This window comes from Bombus pyrosoma, linkage group LG4 (assembly GCF_014825855.1).
Source record: "Bombus pyrosoma isolate SC7728 linkage group LG4, ASM1482585v1, whole genome shotgun sequence".
NCBI classification, from domain to species: domain Eukaryota; kingdom Metazoa; phylum Arthropoda; class Insecta; order Hymenoptera; family Apidae; genus Bombus; species Bombus pyrosoma.
In genome coordinates, this window is record NC_057773.1 from 9,273,989 (window position 1) to 9,292,923 (window position 18,935).

General features: G+C 25.8%; 2 protein-coding genes across 8 annotated transcripts; both read left to right on the top strand.

The window, feature by feature from the left end:
- LOC122567133 (FAST kinase domain-containing protein 4) lies at positions 1–3,418 on the top strand. 4 transcript variants are annotated; one of them, XM_043725369.1, is made up of 10 exons: positions 1–233; positions 1,042–1,180; positions 1,291–1,677; positions 1,755–1,904; positions 1,986–2,240; positions 2,367–2,514; positions 2,589–2,675; positions 2,749–2,907; positions 2,978–3,053; positions 3,156–3,418. In XM_043725369.1, exons 2-10 carry the CDS (start codon positions 1,052–1,054, stop codon positions 3,367–3,369), a joined length of 1,605 nt encoding a protein of 534 aa, XP_043581304.1. In that variant the 5' UTR covers positions 1–233; positions 1,042–1,051; the 3' UTR covers positions 3,370–3,418. The 4 variants fall into 4 exon arrangements, with proteins under 4 accessions (XP_043581304.1, XP_043581307.1, XP_043581303.1 ...); XM_043725372.1 differs by lacking the exon at positions 1–233 and adding an exon at positions 444–688; XM_043725368.1 differs by lacking the exon at positions 1–233 and adding an exon at positions 766–972.
- Positions 3,419–3,963: 545 nt separating this feature from the next.
- Positions 3,964–16,022, top strand: LOC122567134 (AP-1 complex subunit sigma-2). 4 transcript variants are annotated; one of them, XM_043725374.1, is made up of 6 exons: positions 3,964–4,103; positions 4,230–4,408; positions 4,534–4,642; positions 4,900–5,037; positions 10,667–10,762; positions 10,907–16,022. In XM_043725374.1, the coding sequence occupies exons 1-5, from the start codon at positions 4,101–4,103 to the stop codon at positions 10,760–10,762; spliced, it is 525 nt and encodes a 174-aa protein (XP_043581309.1). In that variant the 5' UTR covers positions 3,964–4,100; the 3' UTR covers positions 10,907–16,022. The 4 variants fall into 4 exon arrangements, with proteins under 4 accessions (XP_043581309.1, XP_043581312.1, XP_043581311.1 ...); XM_043725377.1 differs by lacking the exons at positions 10,667–10,762; positions 10,907–16,022 and adding exons at positions 6,220–6,266; positions 9,654–10,344; XM_043725376.1 differs by lacking the exon at positions 10,667–10,762.
- The last annotated feature ends 2,913 nt before the right edge of the window (positions 16,023–18,935 follow it).

The window sequence follows — 18,935 nt, forward strand, 5'->3', positions numbered from 1 at the left end:
AAAATTTTAGTGAGAAAGGAAGAAAAACACTATGTATTCTTATATTGACTGGAAGATGTAATTAGAGAAGACATATTTTTTAATGTAATGTAATGAATTTTATTAAAATATCTGAATGAAACTTATAATGAATACCTAATAATATAATTTAAAACAGAAAGATACAGGAGATTATTTAATTCAAAGAGAAAAAACCTATGAAAGATTGAAAATAGTTCTTTTGATAACATCAGGTAATACAGAATTCATATATAATAAAGTTATATAGGTAAAATAGGTTAGAGTAGCACATGTTTCAATGGTAAAACAATACATTTCATCTTTATATCTCAAATGAGAGAAATACATTATTTCAATATATTATATATTTTTATAAAAGTATTACGTAAAAATTTCTTAACAGTAATCACTATTGTATAGTAACTTATAGAACATCGTTCTTATATAAACAATACTATCAAATAATATTAAGAGACTAATTTTTTGTTATCATCTTTAATCAATTATAGCATACTTATAATTTAAAAGATTCTTTTTTAAATAAAATGTACAGTGTTAACAATGTCAATTAATTTTCTAAATTACTTTATTCATACTAGAAATATACAATTCTTGCACACTGTTATTACAAATAATATTAAACATTGTATGTACATCAGTAAAACAAATCCTCTTCAATCATATTGAGGTAAGAAAAACTTAATGCCCCAATAGAATTAAATTATGTAATAAATTGTATTTTTTCTGTCCTTGAATATGAAAGTGATACTCGACGCTATGATAGAATTCTTTTATCAATGGTTAAGACTATAGTGAACTAAAACCTAACCTCATTATGAGGAGTTTCTTGATTTTTACAATTTAAAAAGTGTAATACAATAATTTTAGTTTCTTCTTAAGTTATTCTTTTGTAAATAAAGTAGGTGTAACATTTAGACTTCGCTAATAACAATCTTTAAATAAAATTAATAGGTATGTGTTAATTCATATCATTTATCTCAATGTTTCTATTCTTTATAATTATATGAATTAATATTGCAGTGTTACAAAAATGCTGCAATTTAATACGGCAGCTTTTACAATAGCAACCAGGTTTACTTCTCGATTTTTATGGCGATTAAATGCATCATTAAGTACAAATACAGCAACAATAATCTCTGAGTCTAAGAATGATGTTAAGGTGAAGTTTTATGTTTTTTAATAAAATTGTAATTACACGTTTATTTTATATTTGAGAAGTAATATCATACTTTACTATTAAGTATTAAAATAAGTGTTGATTTGTTAAAGCTTGATGACCAAATAAAGGAAATGATGTCAAATATAACGGTAGTTGATAAACAACACATGACATTTGATAAATTAAAAATAAAAATGTGTAACGATTTAAATATAAAACCAATAGTTACTGAAAAGATTAAAAAAGCACAAAGTATACAAGAAATACTAGAAATTGTGAAAACATCTTCTATATCTCAAGATGATATTTTACATATTCTCAGAGCTATTTCGATTTGGATAAATAATAATAAGGAAACTAATTCAAGTACCAAAATAAATGAAAGTTCTGTACAAAGCCAAACAAAAGTTAACGACACAACATCTGAAAATTCTCTGATCGATGCTGAAGATTATTTTTATCAGTACTATAATCTTTCAACGTCTGCAATGATCAAGGTAAAAAGGTAAAATAACTTTTCTATAATTTTATTTTATATATATATATATGTATATATATTTGTGATTTGATTTAGAATATAAATAAATTAGCAATAGCAGGTGACAGAAATGTGAAACTTTTAAATTATTTCTTTAAAAATATTATTGAATATCATGAATTACTGAATACAAAAGCATGTTCAAATCTAATGTTTGGTATGAGCACTTTGAATTACTCTGATGAGGTAAGGCCAAAAATAATATTTACTTTAAGATGAAAATTAATAATTAAGAGATATATAAAAGCAGACTAAAATTTATTTTAGAGATTACTTAAAAAAATTTGTAAAGATTTCATAAAGAGTAAAAATGTTCCTGGTAATAAAACTAATATTGTAACAATAATATCTATGTTAAAATCTATGGCATTAGTCAGATATAAAAATAATGTATTTATAAATCAGCTATGTGATGACATTATTAAATCCAATATAAAATGTAGCATGTCACAAATTGCAAACATTTTACTATCACTTGCAACATTAGGTTATCATTCTCAACGTGTAAATGACATCATAGAGGTATGTACCGTAAGAAATCTTAAGACAATTATATTTATTTATTGCTTTGAATTTTCACTCATTTGAATGAATACATCTTTCAACCAAAAGAGGTTTAAATGCACTAAAATATAATCTTATAATTAGAAATATATCCCAAATTCTGAGATTGAGAAATTTGGATACTCTACCAGATTAAATCTCATATGGTGCTTTGCTGTATTCAAAACATTGCAAAACATACATGCTGAATCTGTATTAGATGAAAAGTTTGTTACAAAAATATCATTCATAGGTTAGTATTTATGATTAGAATGGAGGATTTATTTTACACTGATAATAAATTGATGTTTAATATTTATTATATAGATATAAAAAACAACCAAAATTTATCCCATTGGTTAAAATTATTAAATATCAATGGATATGCACAATATGCACTCAACAATTATTCTGGTAAGATAGAATGTATATTTGGTATTCAAAAAGATATAAGTTAATTTACATATATTTTAACCAATATATTTAGGACCGCTTCTGAATAATGAGATAGTATCACATGTAACAAGCAAACGTTCAAAACAAAAAACAGCATATGTTGAAGCACTGGAAGTTACATTAAAAAATATGTTGCCATCTACATCTCATTTCAATATGAATATAAATACCAACATGGGGTTTCTTTTAGGTATTTAAAAAAATATTTCATGATGTATATTCATTAAAAATTAATGTATTATACTTAAATCATATTATAGATGCTGAAATATGTGTGGATGACAAGTTTAATTTTATTAATATGAATAGTGATAGTAAAAGTGGAAATTTCATTAAGTAAGTATGAAAAGGAAATTGAAATAATATGTAAATGTAAATTTCAATATAATAGTATATTTAAGAATCATAAGCTAAATGACATACATAATCCATTTTCAGGATAGCTCTATTATTAGTTGATTATTATGACATGTGTCTAGGAGATACAGATTATCAAGGATTAATTAAATTGTACAGACATTTATTGGAATGTAAAAATTATGAAGTATTAATTATACCTTACCAACATTTTGGTTTAGAAGATAAAATTGAAAAGCGTATAAATTATTTAAGACGTCAGTTGATCCAAATATTTCAAAAGAGAAGGGAATGATAATTAAATATGATTTCATCTTGTGTAATATTTGATAAATAAAAAATTATAGGATGTAATTATGCTTACATTTTACATTACTTTTATTAATAATACTTATTATTTCGTTATTTATTAATTTGATTAATTATTTATCTATTTCCTCGATTTAAAATTTTTTTTAGTGTAGAAATTATGTAATATAATGTACATATTTTTAAAATATATACAGATATACATGTAAAAGTAACAAATGTTTGTTTCAGAAATACTAAAAATTCATACTAGATATTTATTTAATTAACATATTATATTCCTTTTGTGTAAATAAAATATATTATTTAATCGTAAAACTTCTATTAATTAAGCTTTTATTAATATTCTTCATTATTAACTGTATAATTGTTTGTACTATAATATTAAAATCATATGAGTTACTTCACTACTAATTTGTACGTATTATTTCTTGCTTTATTTATACCAATATGGTTTTAATATATGTTATCTCCTCTATATGATATCTTGCATAGTTTTGTAATAAATATTTTCTTCCTTGACAAATTCAAATTACACATGACTATGACGTATTTCCTTCGTTCATATCAGCGCCATCTAGTAAAAACCTGTGATTAAATGTACACGAATTACACATACCAAAATTGGAAATTGGAGTAGACTTTGTATTGTGATCTATCGAAAAGTGCTGTGAATTCTTTTGGAATTGTTTTGTTAAAAAGCGGACTTATTTCAAAATGGTAAATAGTTATTATTATTTTTATCCTTACACGAACAGAACTAAACAAAACTTATTAATGGTATCTTAAATAATTTTTAAATTATATATATATATATGTATACATATAAATGGTTAAATCTTTTAGATGCAATTTATGTTATTATTCAGTCGTCAAGGAAAATTGCGTTTACAAAAGTGGTATGTGGCTCATCCTGATAAATTGAAGAAAAAGATTACTCGAGAATTAATTACTACAATATTAGCACGAAAACCAAAAATGTCAAGTTTCTTAGAATGGAAGGATGTTAAGGTTGTCTATAAAAGGTATATCACAATTACATTATATTTTTCAAGAATAACAAGTTTTTGTTGAAGTTAATGAAAATTTTATTTTGTTCATCAATAACATTTGAACAGCAAATTATTTTCATATTTTATTTGTTTTTCAGATATGCTAGTTTATATTTCTGTTGTGCAATAGAACAAAATGATAATGAATTATTAACATTAGAAATTATACATCGTTATGTCGAACTATTGGATAAATACTTTGGAAGTGTGAGTATGAACTTAATTGTATTTTTTCATAATAAGATATATTTGAATGTAATTTTTGAAATACATATTTACTTAAAATTCATTATTACACTTTTCTGTATATAATATATTTATTAATATGGTCTACAAAAATATTAATATAAACATTATATTGTATTTTAACACAGAAATTTGTAGTTAAAATGATGTCTATTTTTATTTTATTTTATGCAAGCGAGGAGATTAAAATTTTAATATCATTTTAAATATGTTACTAGGTTTGTGAACTAGATATAATTTTCAACTTTGAAAAAGCATATTTCATCTTAGACGAATTATTGGTTGGTGGTGAAATTCAAGAGACTAGCAAAAAAAATGTTTTAAAAGCCATTGCAGCTCAGGATTTACTACAGGAGGTTAGTTATGGGAATGTACCCATTGAGTTGTGACTTGTCCTTTTTAACGATATTATAATTTTCTTCTGTTACTTTCTGGTAATATTACAGAGTCATTTTAACCTATACATTTCTTTTATTATTTTATTAATTTTCTGCTTTAAGAAAATTAATAATATTTTTGCAATTTTTGTTATATTCTCATAACTATATACTACTATTTTAATATTTGAAGATTCGTTAAAACGACTCTTGCAATATATTTAACCATCAATAGTTGGTGTGTAACATTCTTATTAAAATAATCAAATTTCACACTGATTAAGAGGTACATATAAAAAGTATTAAAACCTCTTGGCTGATATATATGTGGAGCATGTTTGTAGCCTGTTTGTTCTGGGTAAAATAATGTGATGATATATAAGCTCAATTTGTAATAATACTTTATTACATATATATGCATACAGTTCCTTTTTTATATGTAAAGATTACATATTAATATTTACATATAAGAAAAAATTTACATTTACCTTTAAATGTACATAGAGTAGTAAACAATTATTATTAAATAATAGGATATTCAAAATAAGAACGTATAGATTGGAAAAATATAAATCAATGAAATCTTTTTATGTGAAAGTAATTACTACATTATTTTACTGCCTGGAGAAACTGGGTTATAATGATATTTTAATGTTTATTAACAGTGTAATATCTAAATTGCATGATGGAATGTAATTTTTTAATTTTAAATATTCATGTGTTGTTTTTTTTTGATTTGATATTTTTTCACATTTTCATATGTTTTATGTGCTACATATATTATATATCTTTGCAATCTGAAAATAGTTCTATTCTTTTATGTAGTCTGTTACGAAGTACTTAAAATCTTTATTAATGTTTGAGGTGTGTTGTATGTAATTATTGATATATGTTTAGTTCGAAAAATCCATATTATACATTCTATTAATATGTACATGCAATCATGAAAAATACTCTATATTATTATGAATCATGAGTGTGATTCATTTTTTTCAATATAATGTGTCATAAAATAATTCTAGTTATATATATTGTATAATCAGGAAAGCATAAAAAGTGTCTGCTTATTTTTTTCAATAATATTAAGTAAAATATTATGCATAGATGAATATAGATATATTTTGTATTTAAAAGTATTGTAACTTTATATTTTCTTTGTAGCTAATGCTGTGTGCATAGAATGCTTATACGCTTATTCTCTCTTTAATGTAAGTGGGCTTACACATGTTGTGAATTTTTATTCATAATGTACGCAACAGCATATCTATAGTGATAAAGATAAACATATAAAGAACCGTTGCCATATTTTAATATCAAATGTTGTCATAGAACATTGTGTAGTATGACATAATTTACAAAATTAATGATAATATATTGTTTCTGGTTCAAATGTTCCTTTATATAAAATAGTACCTTTTAGACTGAAGCAAATCAGTAGTACTACATTAAAAAAAAATAGTTAGTTATTTGTACGAGAATAAATCTGCATTATGCAAGTAAATATTATAAAATTATTAAATATTTTGTAATTATTTCTAATATAATTAATTTATAGTATTTTCTATTAAAATATTAATAAGACATAATATCACTATAACAAAGTTATTTTTTTGTCTTAAAGTTTTAAAAATTTAGTACACATTTAGAAAAAGATATTTAGCTTTTTATTTGTCATTAACGTTTCACATAAAGTTAATTTATTTAAAAAAATTTATTTTATATTTGGCATGTTACAAATACAGGAACATAATTGCTGCTTTAAACATGAAAAATGTAGATTGGAAATTTAGTTACTTTAGAAATATTTTTAAATAATGTAGTTTAAATGTGCACTTTTAAAATTATTATATTTTATGACTATGGGAATAACAGTATAAAAATAACAGAAAATATATTATATATATATACATGTATAAGCACTTTTAGATGTATTAGTATTTCTATAAAGATCTATTTTGTTACTTTAAATATATTTCAAAGAATATATTGTTTTATTTATGCTAGAATAAAAAGATAAAAATTATCTTAATCTAGTAATTAAAAATTCATACAATCAGTAATATTTTTATATATACAACAGATCTCTGTTTATGAAGCAAAAATAAATATATATATATATTATGTAACATACTTCCTGAAATGAAATTCATAACACTGTATATAAATTACATAAAAATATTTAAAGTATCATATATAGAAAAATATAACTTCATAACATTTGTACAACAAAGATTGATTAGTATTTAACTAATATATAAAATAAATTAAAGATATTTTTAAATAGTATTATTAGGAATAGAACGGAAATTAAAATTTTTGCAGAAATACGATTTTTAACATTGATAAAAGATGAATTCGTGCATTAAGATGAATTTAATGGGATTGAACTTCTAAGTTCAATTTCAATTTAATTCTTTTCTGCATTTCTTACGCTTTGGGATTTCAAAACTATATTCCTAAAGTATTTCTTTAAAATTTGTAAAAATGATGGTATTATAAACATCTATTATTAACTTTACATCGTAATTTTTGTAATAAAGTTTTGGATACTATTTGGTATTTTTCATAAACTAAATTGTTCTTACAAGGAAAATAATGAAAATTTCCATTTGAATGATTTTAAAAAAGCTTTATCCTGTTTTCATTGAACATCAACGTTTTGCTATATAATAAATAATACTGTATAAATTGAATATGCCAGTAATTTGAAATAAGAATGAATACAGCCACAGATACAAATATTGAAATAACCAATGCATTCAATAGTCAGAACATTAATTTTATTGATTTTCACTATTTTACATTTACATTTTTTTTTTTTTCGTATGATTTCGCAAAAACTGAATAAGTGAATAGATGGTTCGATTTAAAATTTGGTAAATGTGTACAATAAAAGTTTTTATTTTGAACCAGAATAATAGAAAAATATCTTAATATTAAGACATTAAGTGCCAAATATTTAAAATATCGCAGTAGTAAAACACAAAGCATCAAAGCCGAAATTTTTTACAAAAAATTAATATTTTTAGGTCGATAAATTTCGAGGATCTCCTTCGCGTGTACAAAAAGTCCTCTTCTTCCCTTTTTAAAATCATTGTTTCTAGTCTATAGCAAGTTTTGTCTAACGTAATATAAATAATATTATCATAAGAAAAGCTACAAAAAATAATATGAATTAGTAGAATTCTTCTAAATTCTATATTTAAATTGTTTTATTTATATTTGTTTAAGGTAACCTTTCAAATATTAATATTTTCTTGCATAAAAATTTGGTATTTTATTATTTTTATTTTGATACTATGCATGCATTGAGTAATATAATGATAACCAAAATAAATATTCCTAAATAATATTGAGTTTATTCTTTTTATTTTGATAAAAGTGATAGCGTAATTTAATTGTTTATAACTTATAAAAAGAGTTGCTTTACCTTAAAGGGTATGATGCTATGGAAATGCTGTTGTTCATAAGTAGTTATTGAAATGTATGTATATATTTCTAAATTGTAATAAATATCAATCATGGTCAATTATGTTGATGATTTTATGTAATGATATTGATTGTGATACACATGATGTCTTAAATGCTATTCATGATAAGTTCCTACATTGCGGAAGTATGCTTGTATGTTCGTTATTTTTTTAGATTTTCATCTTATAGATTTATAACATTTGTTTATTTTATTTCAATAAGATATTATACCATAAGAATAATGAAAACAACAATGGATATTATTTATTCGTAGGCACTGGTTCATATAAGATAATTTTTCTTAATTATGTTTTGTTTAAATATTAAACAGTTTAGCGTCAGTGATAGATGACATTTTTAACAACATTCTGTATTATGTTATAGCTTTATTTTTACATATGTAAAGGATATGTTAGATTCTAGCATTATTATATGATTTATTTTTAATTTAGAATACAATTTGGAATGTGTTACACAAAGTAAATGTTATATTTTGTGATGTATTAACAGAAATTTTTGTGGTAATGTTACCAAATTTTTTACATAGTAGCTTAATTGTATTATGGAATGTTTGGAATTGGGATATCATATTTAAATCTTTAGTACAAATTTCTATATTAATAATATCATAAAATATAATACTGAGTTTATAATTTTAAGAAATTAGTGTTTAATTAAGAAGGTTTCGTATTTTAATTATACTAGGAGAGAACAATCCTAACACCATATTGAGTCAAAAAACGAAAAAAAAAAGTAATAACAAAAGTTGCAGTAAATACACAGTATTAAAATGCATGTTTAGTTTATCAACATGCCATTTGTTGTTAGTTTTGCTGACTTTATTTCATTTAAGTACTAATAAAAGTGAGATAATAAAGTGTTCTGATTAAGAAATTTCAATTCGTTCTTTGGTTTTCAGAATATTTTATAACATATTTTATTCTTTGTAAAGTATCATGTAAGATAAAATTTATTTTTATTTTGATACTATATTACTCTTACTATATATATTTTGTAAGATAAAATTTATTACTAAGATTTAGCTCAAGATTATTGTTCCATTACTAAGGACATATCTAGAAATACACTAAAGATTAGTTAGAATATTTGTTTGTTTGTGGAAGGATGAAGCTGTGGAAGGTGCCCTGCGGGAGATAGGGCTTTTGTAGGTGCTGCGTTCTTGCATGCCCTCCATGGCCAATCTGTCAGCCCACATGAATCAAGATCCGGAGCAGACTCATCCGCTGCATGATGCCATCATACATCTCTACTTTTTCTATAGTTATTGAGCATCAATTTTTTATCACTGACAACCCTTACAAATTTAGTATTTGAACATTAGTATATTTTTTATAGGCGACACAAATAGATTTAACAGTAACATTCATGTAGTTCATGTGTATAATATATATATATATACATCATAGAAAACTATATATATACATTATAGAGATTCATCTTAATTACTAAATTGCTTTTCATTTTATTATTGAACAGGTAATAAAATTAGCTTCATACTATGGCAATAAAGTAATGCACATTTGAGAAATTATTATTTCTTTATGTGTAAATAGAAAAAAAGTGTTTAGTAATAATTTAGATTTTTTAATGCATAAGGATTTTTTCTGTGACATGTTATATAGTATTATATTTGTCTTCTTAAAGGTATTTATTTCAGTATTTAATTAGAGGTGAATGTTTGAAGGTATCACTTTTATATGTGTACATGTGTATATACATAAACAGTGTCAATTTTTAATATTATAACTTTAACACAGTATATAATAATACCCATAATAAATGTATACAAAGAAATTTTTACACAATTGTATACAAAATTATATACTACCTTTTCCATGTAATTAACCCATTTATGTATTTATTGCTACTGTATTTACCCTTTCAGATTTTAATAAGATGTATCTTGATTTATTTATACATAAAGTAAAAATATTAGAATTTTTATTTATTCTCTCTTTGTCAGAAAGAATTTTTGTTAAACTTCGTCAAGTTTACAATATCTACACTTAATTATAAATACAGAGACATTCTGTATGCAGCATGCAATACAGATATTTCTTTGATTGATGCTTAAGCATTTTAAACGAAGCAATAAATGAACATGTGCTTTGTGCAGCTTTGTGTATCCATACAAGTATATACTCAGTTATATGAAAAGGGTTCAGTTCACCATTTGAAGCTGCATCAAGGAGATTACTTAATTACAAACTAGGTACGTGTTTGTTTATATATTTTCATTATGTATATTTGCATTATATGATAATGTGCAGCATCAAAGAAATTGATCCCTCTTCATATCTGTAGATGTACTCTTTGTATGGATCTTTAATGTAATAATACTATTCATTTGTTTCAGGAGGAAACTCCACAAGGTTTCTTCGAGGATCATGGTCTGGGATAATACTTCCTAAACAATATATCCAGCATAACGTAAGTGGTATATTCTTACAACGCTGCTTCAACATTCCAGAATTCTATTTACGACAAGCTTTCTCAATTAGATTTAAGAGTATGGTACTGCAGAGACATTAACGAATTGAAATTAAGCTTTTCAATTAAAATCATGTTTCTGTTATAAGTTAAAATGTAATTATATTGAAAAAATTATAATGGCTGTTTGAATAGTCAATGAAATGTAGTTACTCTATAAAATGTTAAAAACCAGACATATTGTTTCTCTTTGTTAAAATACTAGCAGTACTATACTACTTATATACATATATATCATATACAAATATGTATGTATGTCTTTCCAGATTGACATATTATTTAATCCTTTATGTTTCATTTGCTTTCCGAAGTGATACAATGTTTATTCTTATCATAATTTCTTCTTTTATCTTTGATATGTATGCAAAGAAGTTGGCATAATTAAAGCTTTGGAACTAAAATTTATAATTTTGCTGATAGAATTATTATATCGTTGTATAATACTTAAGAAATTAAAATTTTATATGCTGAAAAGAAATATGTAAAACAGTTTGTTATTAATATTTTATTTTGCATTTATTACATTGTATACCTATAAATTGCATTTAGTATATTTGTTTGTATGATTAACATTTTATGATATTTTAGTAAAAATATACTATTTTTTTCATCCAAGATGTTTTCATCTATAAGAAACGAAAATAATACAATTTGATTCTGAAACCATATTTGGTATACAAGCAAATCTCATTACATAAACTGCTATATTTCCTTTTTATTGAATCATTTTTATTACGTTGTTTATACATAAAGGGTCAAATAATTAAAGAATATTCGATAATATTGTCGCTATACGTGTATTAATGTATTGTTCGTGAGGTGCTTATCAAAATTCCATTTACATTTATTCTTTTTTTTTTGGATTGAAATATGTATAAGTATTACGAAAGGTCATCATGTTTTATCAATAATTAATCGATGATCATACTGTTATGTTTTACATATAAATAGTAGTCAATAAGTTTGACGACGTTTTCAAGCATACGCTCAAAAGTAGTCCAATCGTTCGAGTAAAATCAAACTAAAGTTGAAGAAAAGTAAAAGTGACGTTTTGATAGAAACAAGGCATATAATTGAAATATGAACAGAAAATTAGAATTAGAATTACAACAAATATATTGCTCTTGAAGGAGAAAATTTCTTCTTGAAGATTTGCGATTATATATTCGAAATAATTGTTTTTCTCTTAAATAAAATATAATATCCTCACGTGAAATTTATAATCCTTCGAAAATATTATTTAAGACATAGCACAAGTAAAAGAAAATCAATAGAAATGTTTTGTTATCGTTGAAATCTGATGAGATAACTACATACGTACGTTGTAAATTTTTCAGTAATCGTTATCGCTAAATGAAGAAATTTTCCTTGTTATAATTAATAGTTGAATATTCAATTGTACTATTTGTATAAGAGTTATACAGCATATCCAGCTTTTTACATTCTTACGTGTAAAAATTAGTTATTTTTGCTTTTCTTTTCTATATATATTTTTTATTTATATCTAAAATTTTGGTCATAGAATAAATTTAAAGAAGACTGTTTCTTTATACATTTATCCCTATTACATGCATAAAAGTTTTGGTAAATTCAAAAGAATACTTATAATAGCTAAGAAATGAAGCTAAAAGAAAAATTAATGAATAATTAATAAATTACAGAAAATATTATATAATGACATTTCGAAATTCCTGCGGCTAATTGCAAAGCTTGCAAAAAAAAATTGCATTATTATAAAATCGTTTACATAAGATCATTTCTTTTAAGAATTAGAAAAATACCTCGTTTCACGAGTTTAAACCGGATATGCTGTAAAATTTCTTAAAATTTTGTTGAATTGATTAATTATAAGCGAAAGGATGGAAAAGCACTTAATAATCGTAGCTTTCGCCAAACGATTGCGCAATCTATCATTCGTCTCATACAGGATGATTTATCTTACCATATAAATGAAGTTATTGCGGAAAGTAAGCTGCGTTGAAAAGGATAAAATGGATCTTCAAGGATTTAGATATTTGTGAAATAGAATTCAACACATTGAGAATACCTGTATTTCACGAAATCAGTGATATATACATACATTACATATGCGTTATATGACTCTGTTATTTCATTGAAAAGGATTCTATCTTCGTTCTTTCGAGTAAGGGAAAAACAAAGATAAAGAGTCGTATTCGTCGTTTTAAATATAATATTATTTCAAAATTTACAATTGCTTGCCATTTGAAATTGCCGATTGACCATTTTATCAAAATGGAAAACGTTTAAACAAAATTGCATATCTTACCTTCCATAAAATTCATTTGTCTATCGACAAGTTAAAAATTCATTTTATTTACAACTTGTCCATTAATATTGCGCCATGTACTTATGATAAACTTGCTGAATACCATTCAACCCAGCGTACTTTCCCAAGTAAACATATAAATTAAAATCGACCACCCTGTAGGCTAACTGAATATCATTGACGAGGATATCGATTTCGGTATAAACATCATCTTGTAATATTTTTTCGGTGCGGACGATGATAAAAGATATTCATGTTCCTGTCGATTATCATTCTCGTCTTACCGAAATAGTTTTGCGCGCGGTTCTATCGCCAATTCTTGTTTTTGCGCGTTTATGTACGTCCCGAACAAAGGAACGGAAGAAATCAATGTTTAAACGGAAGCATGTAAAAGATTTCCCAGGCATGCAAGTTTGTATCGTTACTAGAACCATAGTTTATCGATTATGGAAACGTTCGCCGATCGACAAATTTATCATATTAATCTCGGTGAATATTACGCTCTTAAAGGCTGTCATGGATGAAGGTTTGTCTCAATACATTTTTCAACATTAAAAATTAATGAAATCGAACAGATGAAATCAAATGTTTTACAGTAATTATTGGGTCGCGGATTTTTATGCGTTTATGGGACATCTAAAAATGCGAAAATCCATATAATATACCAAAGTATGTACGGTGTTTCAGAAACTATGATGCAGTCTACAGTTGGTTGATTCTATGTGAAACAGCAAGTCGAAAATACGGAATAAAGCTTGTTGACGCGTGTTTAAGAAAATCGAGAAAGAAGCTAATTGATTTGAAAATTTGTCGAGTTAAACTTGGTTAATTACCGACTAAGTATAAGTGGACAATTAGCAGCAGGTTATTGCGCACGCGGATATAAATAGAAAATGCGAAATAAAATTTTCCCTTTCAAGAAGATAAAGTTTGAACATACTTAGCGAAGAATTAGCCCGATATACGCGCGCGATAAATTTATTAATTTACCGTTCTTGAAAACAAAGCGAAAAAGCTTTTATTACGTACCTTCGACTTATTTTATTTAAGTATATCTAACGAATTTTCAAGCTTAATTTTCTCAACAAACGAAGCGACGTATATTTTCGCTAGGTTTCTTCACGTAGCATCACCTTATCGCCGATTGTACCATCATTGTTGGTGGTTGATACCACCGTACAATATGTCTGAGATATCCAAGATGATGGTCGTAATGATAGTAGGCGAAACAAATTTCCGTCTCGGTTCTATGTTTTTAGCGATACTTGCAGAAATAAACATTTCCATAAATATACGCAGCCTAGTGATTACAAATAGTATTACAATGACATTATTGCACGATAAAAGTAAAATAAAGCCTGACAATATAAAAATAAAAATTCACGCACGGTGAAATTTCTCTTCATAATAGCTTTTAAGAGTTATAACGTCGCGAACACAATTTACAAAGGGACAATAAGTTTAAACACTGTTCGTTGAATCGTTTGTTCATGGTATTGATACAAACTGTTGATACAAGAGAAAGAGAGAGAGAAAGAGAAAAGAGAGTGAGAGAGAGTATGCGTTATACATATCTGAAAACTATATACTCGCAAACAACATGTTTTTTATAGTTTATCTTAGACGTAGGTAGCTCGAAACACATTGCGGCGTACGTATTCATGAGTCACATTTAAACCAGCTTGTTGCGATCTTTTCTTTCTGTACGTCACAGGGTATTGTTTTTTGAGATTTTAGCATTTTTAACGAAAGACCGATGATATTTTTTTCTTTTCTACATATATGAAGGTTATTTGCTTGGATATTAATTACCAGACTTGAGAAGTGACGATTGAAAGATTCATGAAAACGTTCGGTTTTGTTTAATCTTACTGGGCAATATGGATATTTTTATTTTTATTTCTTAATATTGATTTTTAATGACATCGGGCTAGAAATTATAAGATTAACCTTCTAGATAAGAATTTTTTTCTAGACATTCTCTTTTTATGTTTTTTTTCTTTTATTTCATATCGATAAACGATTTCATCGAGTAGGCTATAGAATAATTTTTAATAATACGACGAAAATAACAGAATTATAAAATAAATTAAATATCGATTCTTTTAACTTGAACAAACGATGATATTAATTTTATTGGAAAATGCATATTGCCTAGAAATTCTATTTCTATGTTTATCATATCTTATATTACGTATATAATTTCACCAAACAGAATGTAGAATAGTTTTAAGTAATACGAAGAAAATGGCTATGTTTAGTTAAAGTACTTCGACTATTTTGCGTTTAAGTATTTAATAAACGATGGTGCACGTAAATCGATATGATTTGCATTATCTTCTGTCTCGTTAGGTACTTTTTATTATATACGTATATTTCAAATACTTATGACGTTCGCCAGATTCTTTGTTAGTTTAATATATGGTTACACGTACGCAACGCAATAGTAAAGAAACTTTCCTTCGGTAGTATACAGGTGTTTTATGTTAACGAGAAATCAAAATTAGGGATTAAGCGCTGAGAATTATTAGAATTCGTGGTACACAGAATTAAAGTATTAAAAAAAATTCTCAGAACAATACTACGAACCAATGTTAAACATATGAACGTGTATTTACGATAAGTCTATGAATATTGTATTTGAAAAGACGATGCTTTATGCTCCGTCCATAATAAAATATGTGATGTAAAAATATTCATTTTTCTTCAGTATGTTTTGCGCTCCTAGCCAATGGTCCAAGCCAATTGTAAGTACAAGTCCTCAGGATGTTCGTAAGTATAATTTGAAATTGTTAATATTATTCTTAATATAGAAAATTAAAATTGTTGATGCTGCTTTGTATAAAATTGTTTTAATAATTCTTCGATTAATTGTTTAAATTGCAGTAATAGATTGAGACATTTCGAATAATCCGAAAGATTACCTCTTCCTTATTCAAGCGTAAGAAATATGAAATGTTGAGTAAACTTCACGCAAGAAGATAATTGGCCATCTACGTGGCATGAATGGTCATTCAAGATAATCTCATTCTTCGTATCTTGAAAGTATCGTATTAGAGAAAAATCAAGAAATTTAGATGGTACTTTTACATTTTACCACCATTATAAACTCGAGAATCGCTCCTTTTACCATTTTACTTTCATTGTACCCGACTGCACATAAGAAAAAAAATTGCATTCTGCTTTACAGTTTCTTACCTAATATATATACATATATTTCTTTAATTTATAATAACTTTTGAAAATAATGTATCGAGTTGTAATGGTATATCGTACCATTGAAAATCACTTTTGTCTTACATTTTTTTCCGTATTTTGCGTAAAAAACGAATTAAAAAATACATTTTTTCAGTTTTAGGGAGAAAAATTGAACGAGTTCGAGTATTTATCATTTGAAAGAAAATCGTATTTCTACGAAACAGAGAGCAGGAGTATCTTCTTCCGTAATCTTCTTTATTAAGAAAAAGTCTTTCATCTCGTAACAGAATTTTTCAAACTTTCTACTTGATGACATAATGTGTGTATGGATGATTAATCTCTGGATGCGACTGTCCCGTGTATCTAATTTTCTAAACTAAGTTGACGTATATGAACGCGTGTAAACTATTGTATGAAGGGAACGAACACGCGAATGCGTTTCCTCGTTCAGTTCCGGCATTGAAAAATCCTATACACGCCGCTGCTGTCGAGATTTTCCATCATCGACGTTTGCAGCGTGCATTGTCAACCACGTATTTCAAGGATTCACGCAACAGCGAGTCGATGATGGGTGACAATAATGTCGCAAATAACAATGTTGCATTATTCAGAGGACGCAGGATAGAAAACGTTAATTTTAATCGTAACGAGTTGACAAGACCGAAGAATACGTCGCGTGTATACTCTTTCCTTATTTAGGAAATATTTCTAGTAAGTAATAAATATAAGAACTTGGTATTCGCTATCAAATATCGCAATAGTACAATAATCGATAATTTGCTATTTAAAGAACGAAGTTTAAGATATACTATTAAAATATCTACTCGTTATATTTATTATTATTTGGAAATAATTTGAAACATTTATAAGTAAGGAGATACCAATGAAAGATTTGTAACAAATAGATCGAATGAATTTTTATGCATTTTTGATTGTGACTGAATATAGGTATCTTTCTTATACTACGTTTAAAATGATTTCCGGATCTTTAACGTTACTAGTTTAAATTGTCTACTATAGTGTAAAAATATTCATTTACTCGACGTAGACTAAAATTCTTAGTCGAAGAACGAAAAATATTTTACGTCTCAAAATGAATGGAAATGATAGGATAAAATTCAGTTGAATGAAGCTCCGTTTCTGAGAAGAGGGATTTTGAAGGTTACTTGAGAACACGTGTTTTCTTCATACTTATCGCAACAGATTTCACTACAGATGTTCTGTGTGAATAAGGCATTCATACCGTGTATCAGAATTTATCATTTTTTTTTCTTTTTTTTTTTGTATCAACTATATACAAGTTTCTATTGAATAAACGATACGATAGTATTGGATGTTGTTTGAGTAACGAATAAAATATTATTCATTATTTCAATAGCGATCTCAATTTTTATTCGTTCGTTATTTGTTTATTTGTCTGTTATCGTTTATTAAAATTCAAACGCTTTATTCGTTACTAGAAAAAAAAGTAATATTTTATATTATCGTTCGATTATTTATATTTTATATCAATATTTAAAATACTTATTATTTTCATTTTGAAACTTCATATTCGTTCTTTCGCCTTCGCACTTTCTCACGAACCAATCTTGTACTTTCACTTTATTGGTGAAATCGTAAAAAAACCATTTTTATTTTTTCCTTCTTTTCCTGAAAAATTTCAGATAACGAATATGCACGATTCACGATCTCGAAAGCAAATTATTCTACCATTTGAACTTATTTTGGATCGCGGAATTATGCCTTTTCGGACTGTACGAATTTCAACTATACATATGCGTATCTACGTCCTATTAAATCAATATGGGGACAAAATCAGTGAAACATGGAAGGAGGTATATACATTTACTTTTACCAATCATATTGATTTCTTGTATTTTACTAATTTCCCCAATAGACTTTTACACGAATCGATAATACTTAATTATAAAATTTCTGTTACTAGCAAACACAAGATTAAAAGACAAATGATTATTTTATAAAAACAAGTTATAATTTCTCAACCAGAGTAATTTCAGTAGCATTATTCTTATTTTCAACCAAAATCATATTATCATTCTCCATGTTAGAGAATTAAATATTATAACAAAATGAATTCAACATTTTCTTCATGATCGAGAACGAACATGTAACTTGAAAGCTACACATCCTCTATTTATACATCAAAAATTATCTTATACCCTAGTTATTTGTCCTCCCATCGTAATTCTATTATCTACCTTGTCACCAAATAATTCGCTTACGACTCACATCGATCATTAATTCGTAATTCTTCCATCGGAATGGAAAATTCTAATTCGATACCAATTGCTCCGTTCACGCGCAAAGAAAATTTCTCTTAGTGTTGGAAAATAATCAAACCGTCTAGTTAAAAGGCAATATCAATGGAAAGAGAAAACGAACGAAATTC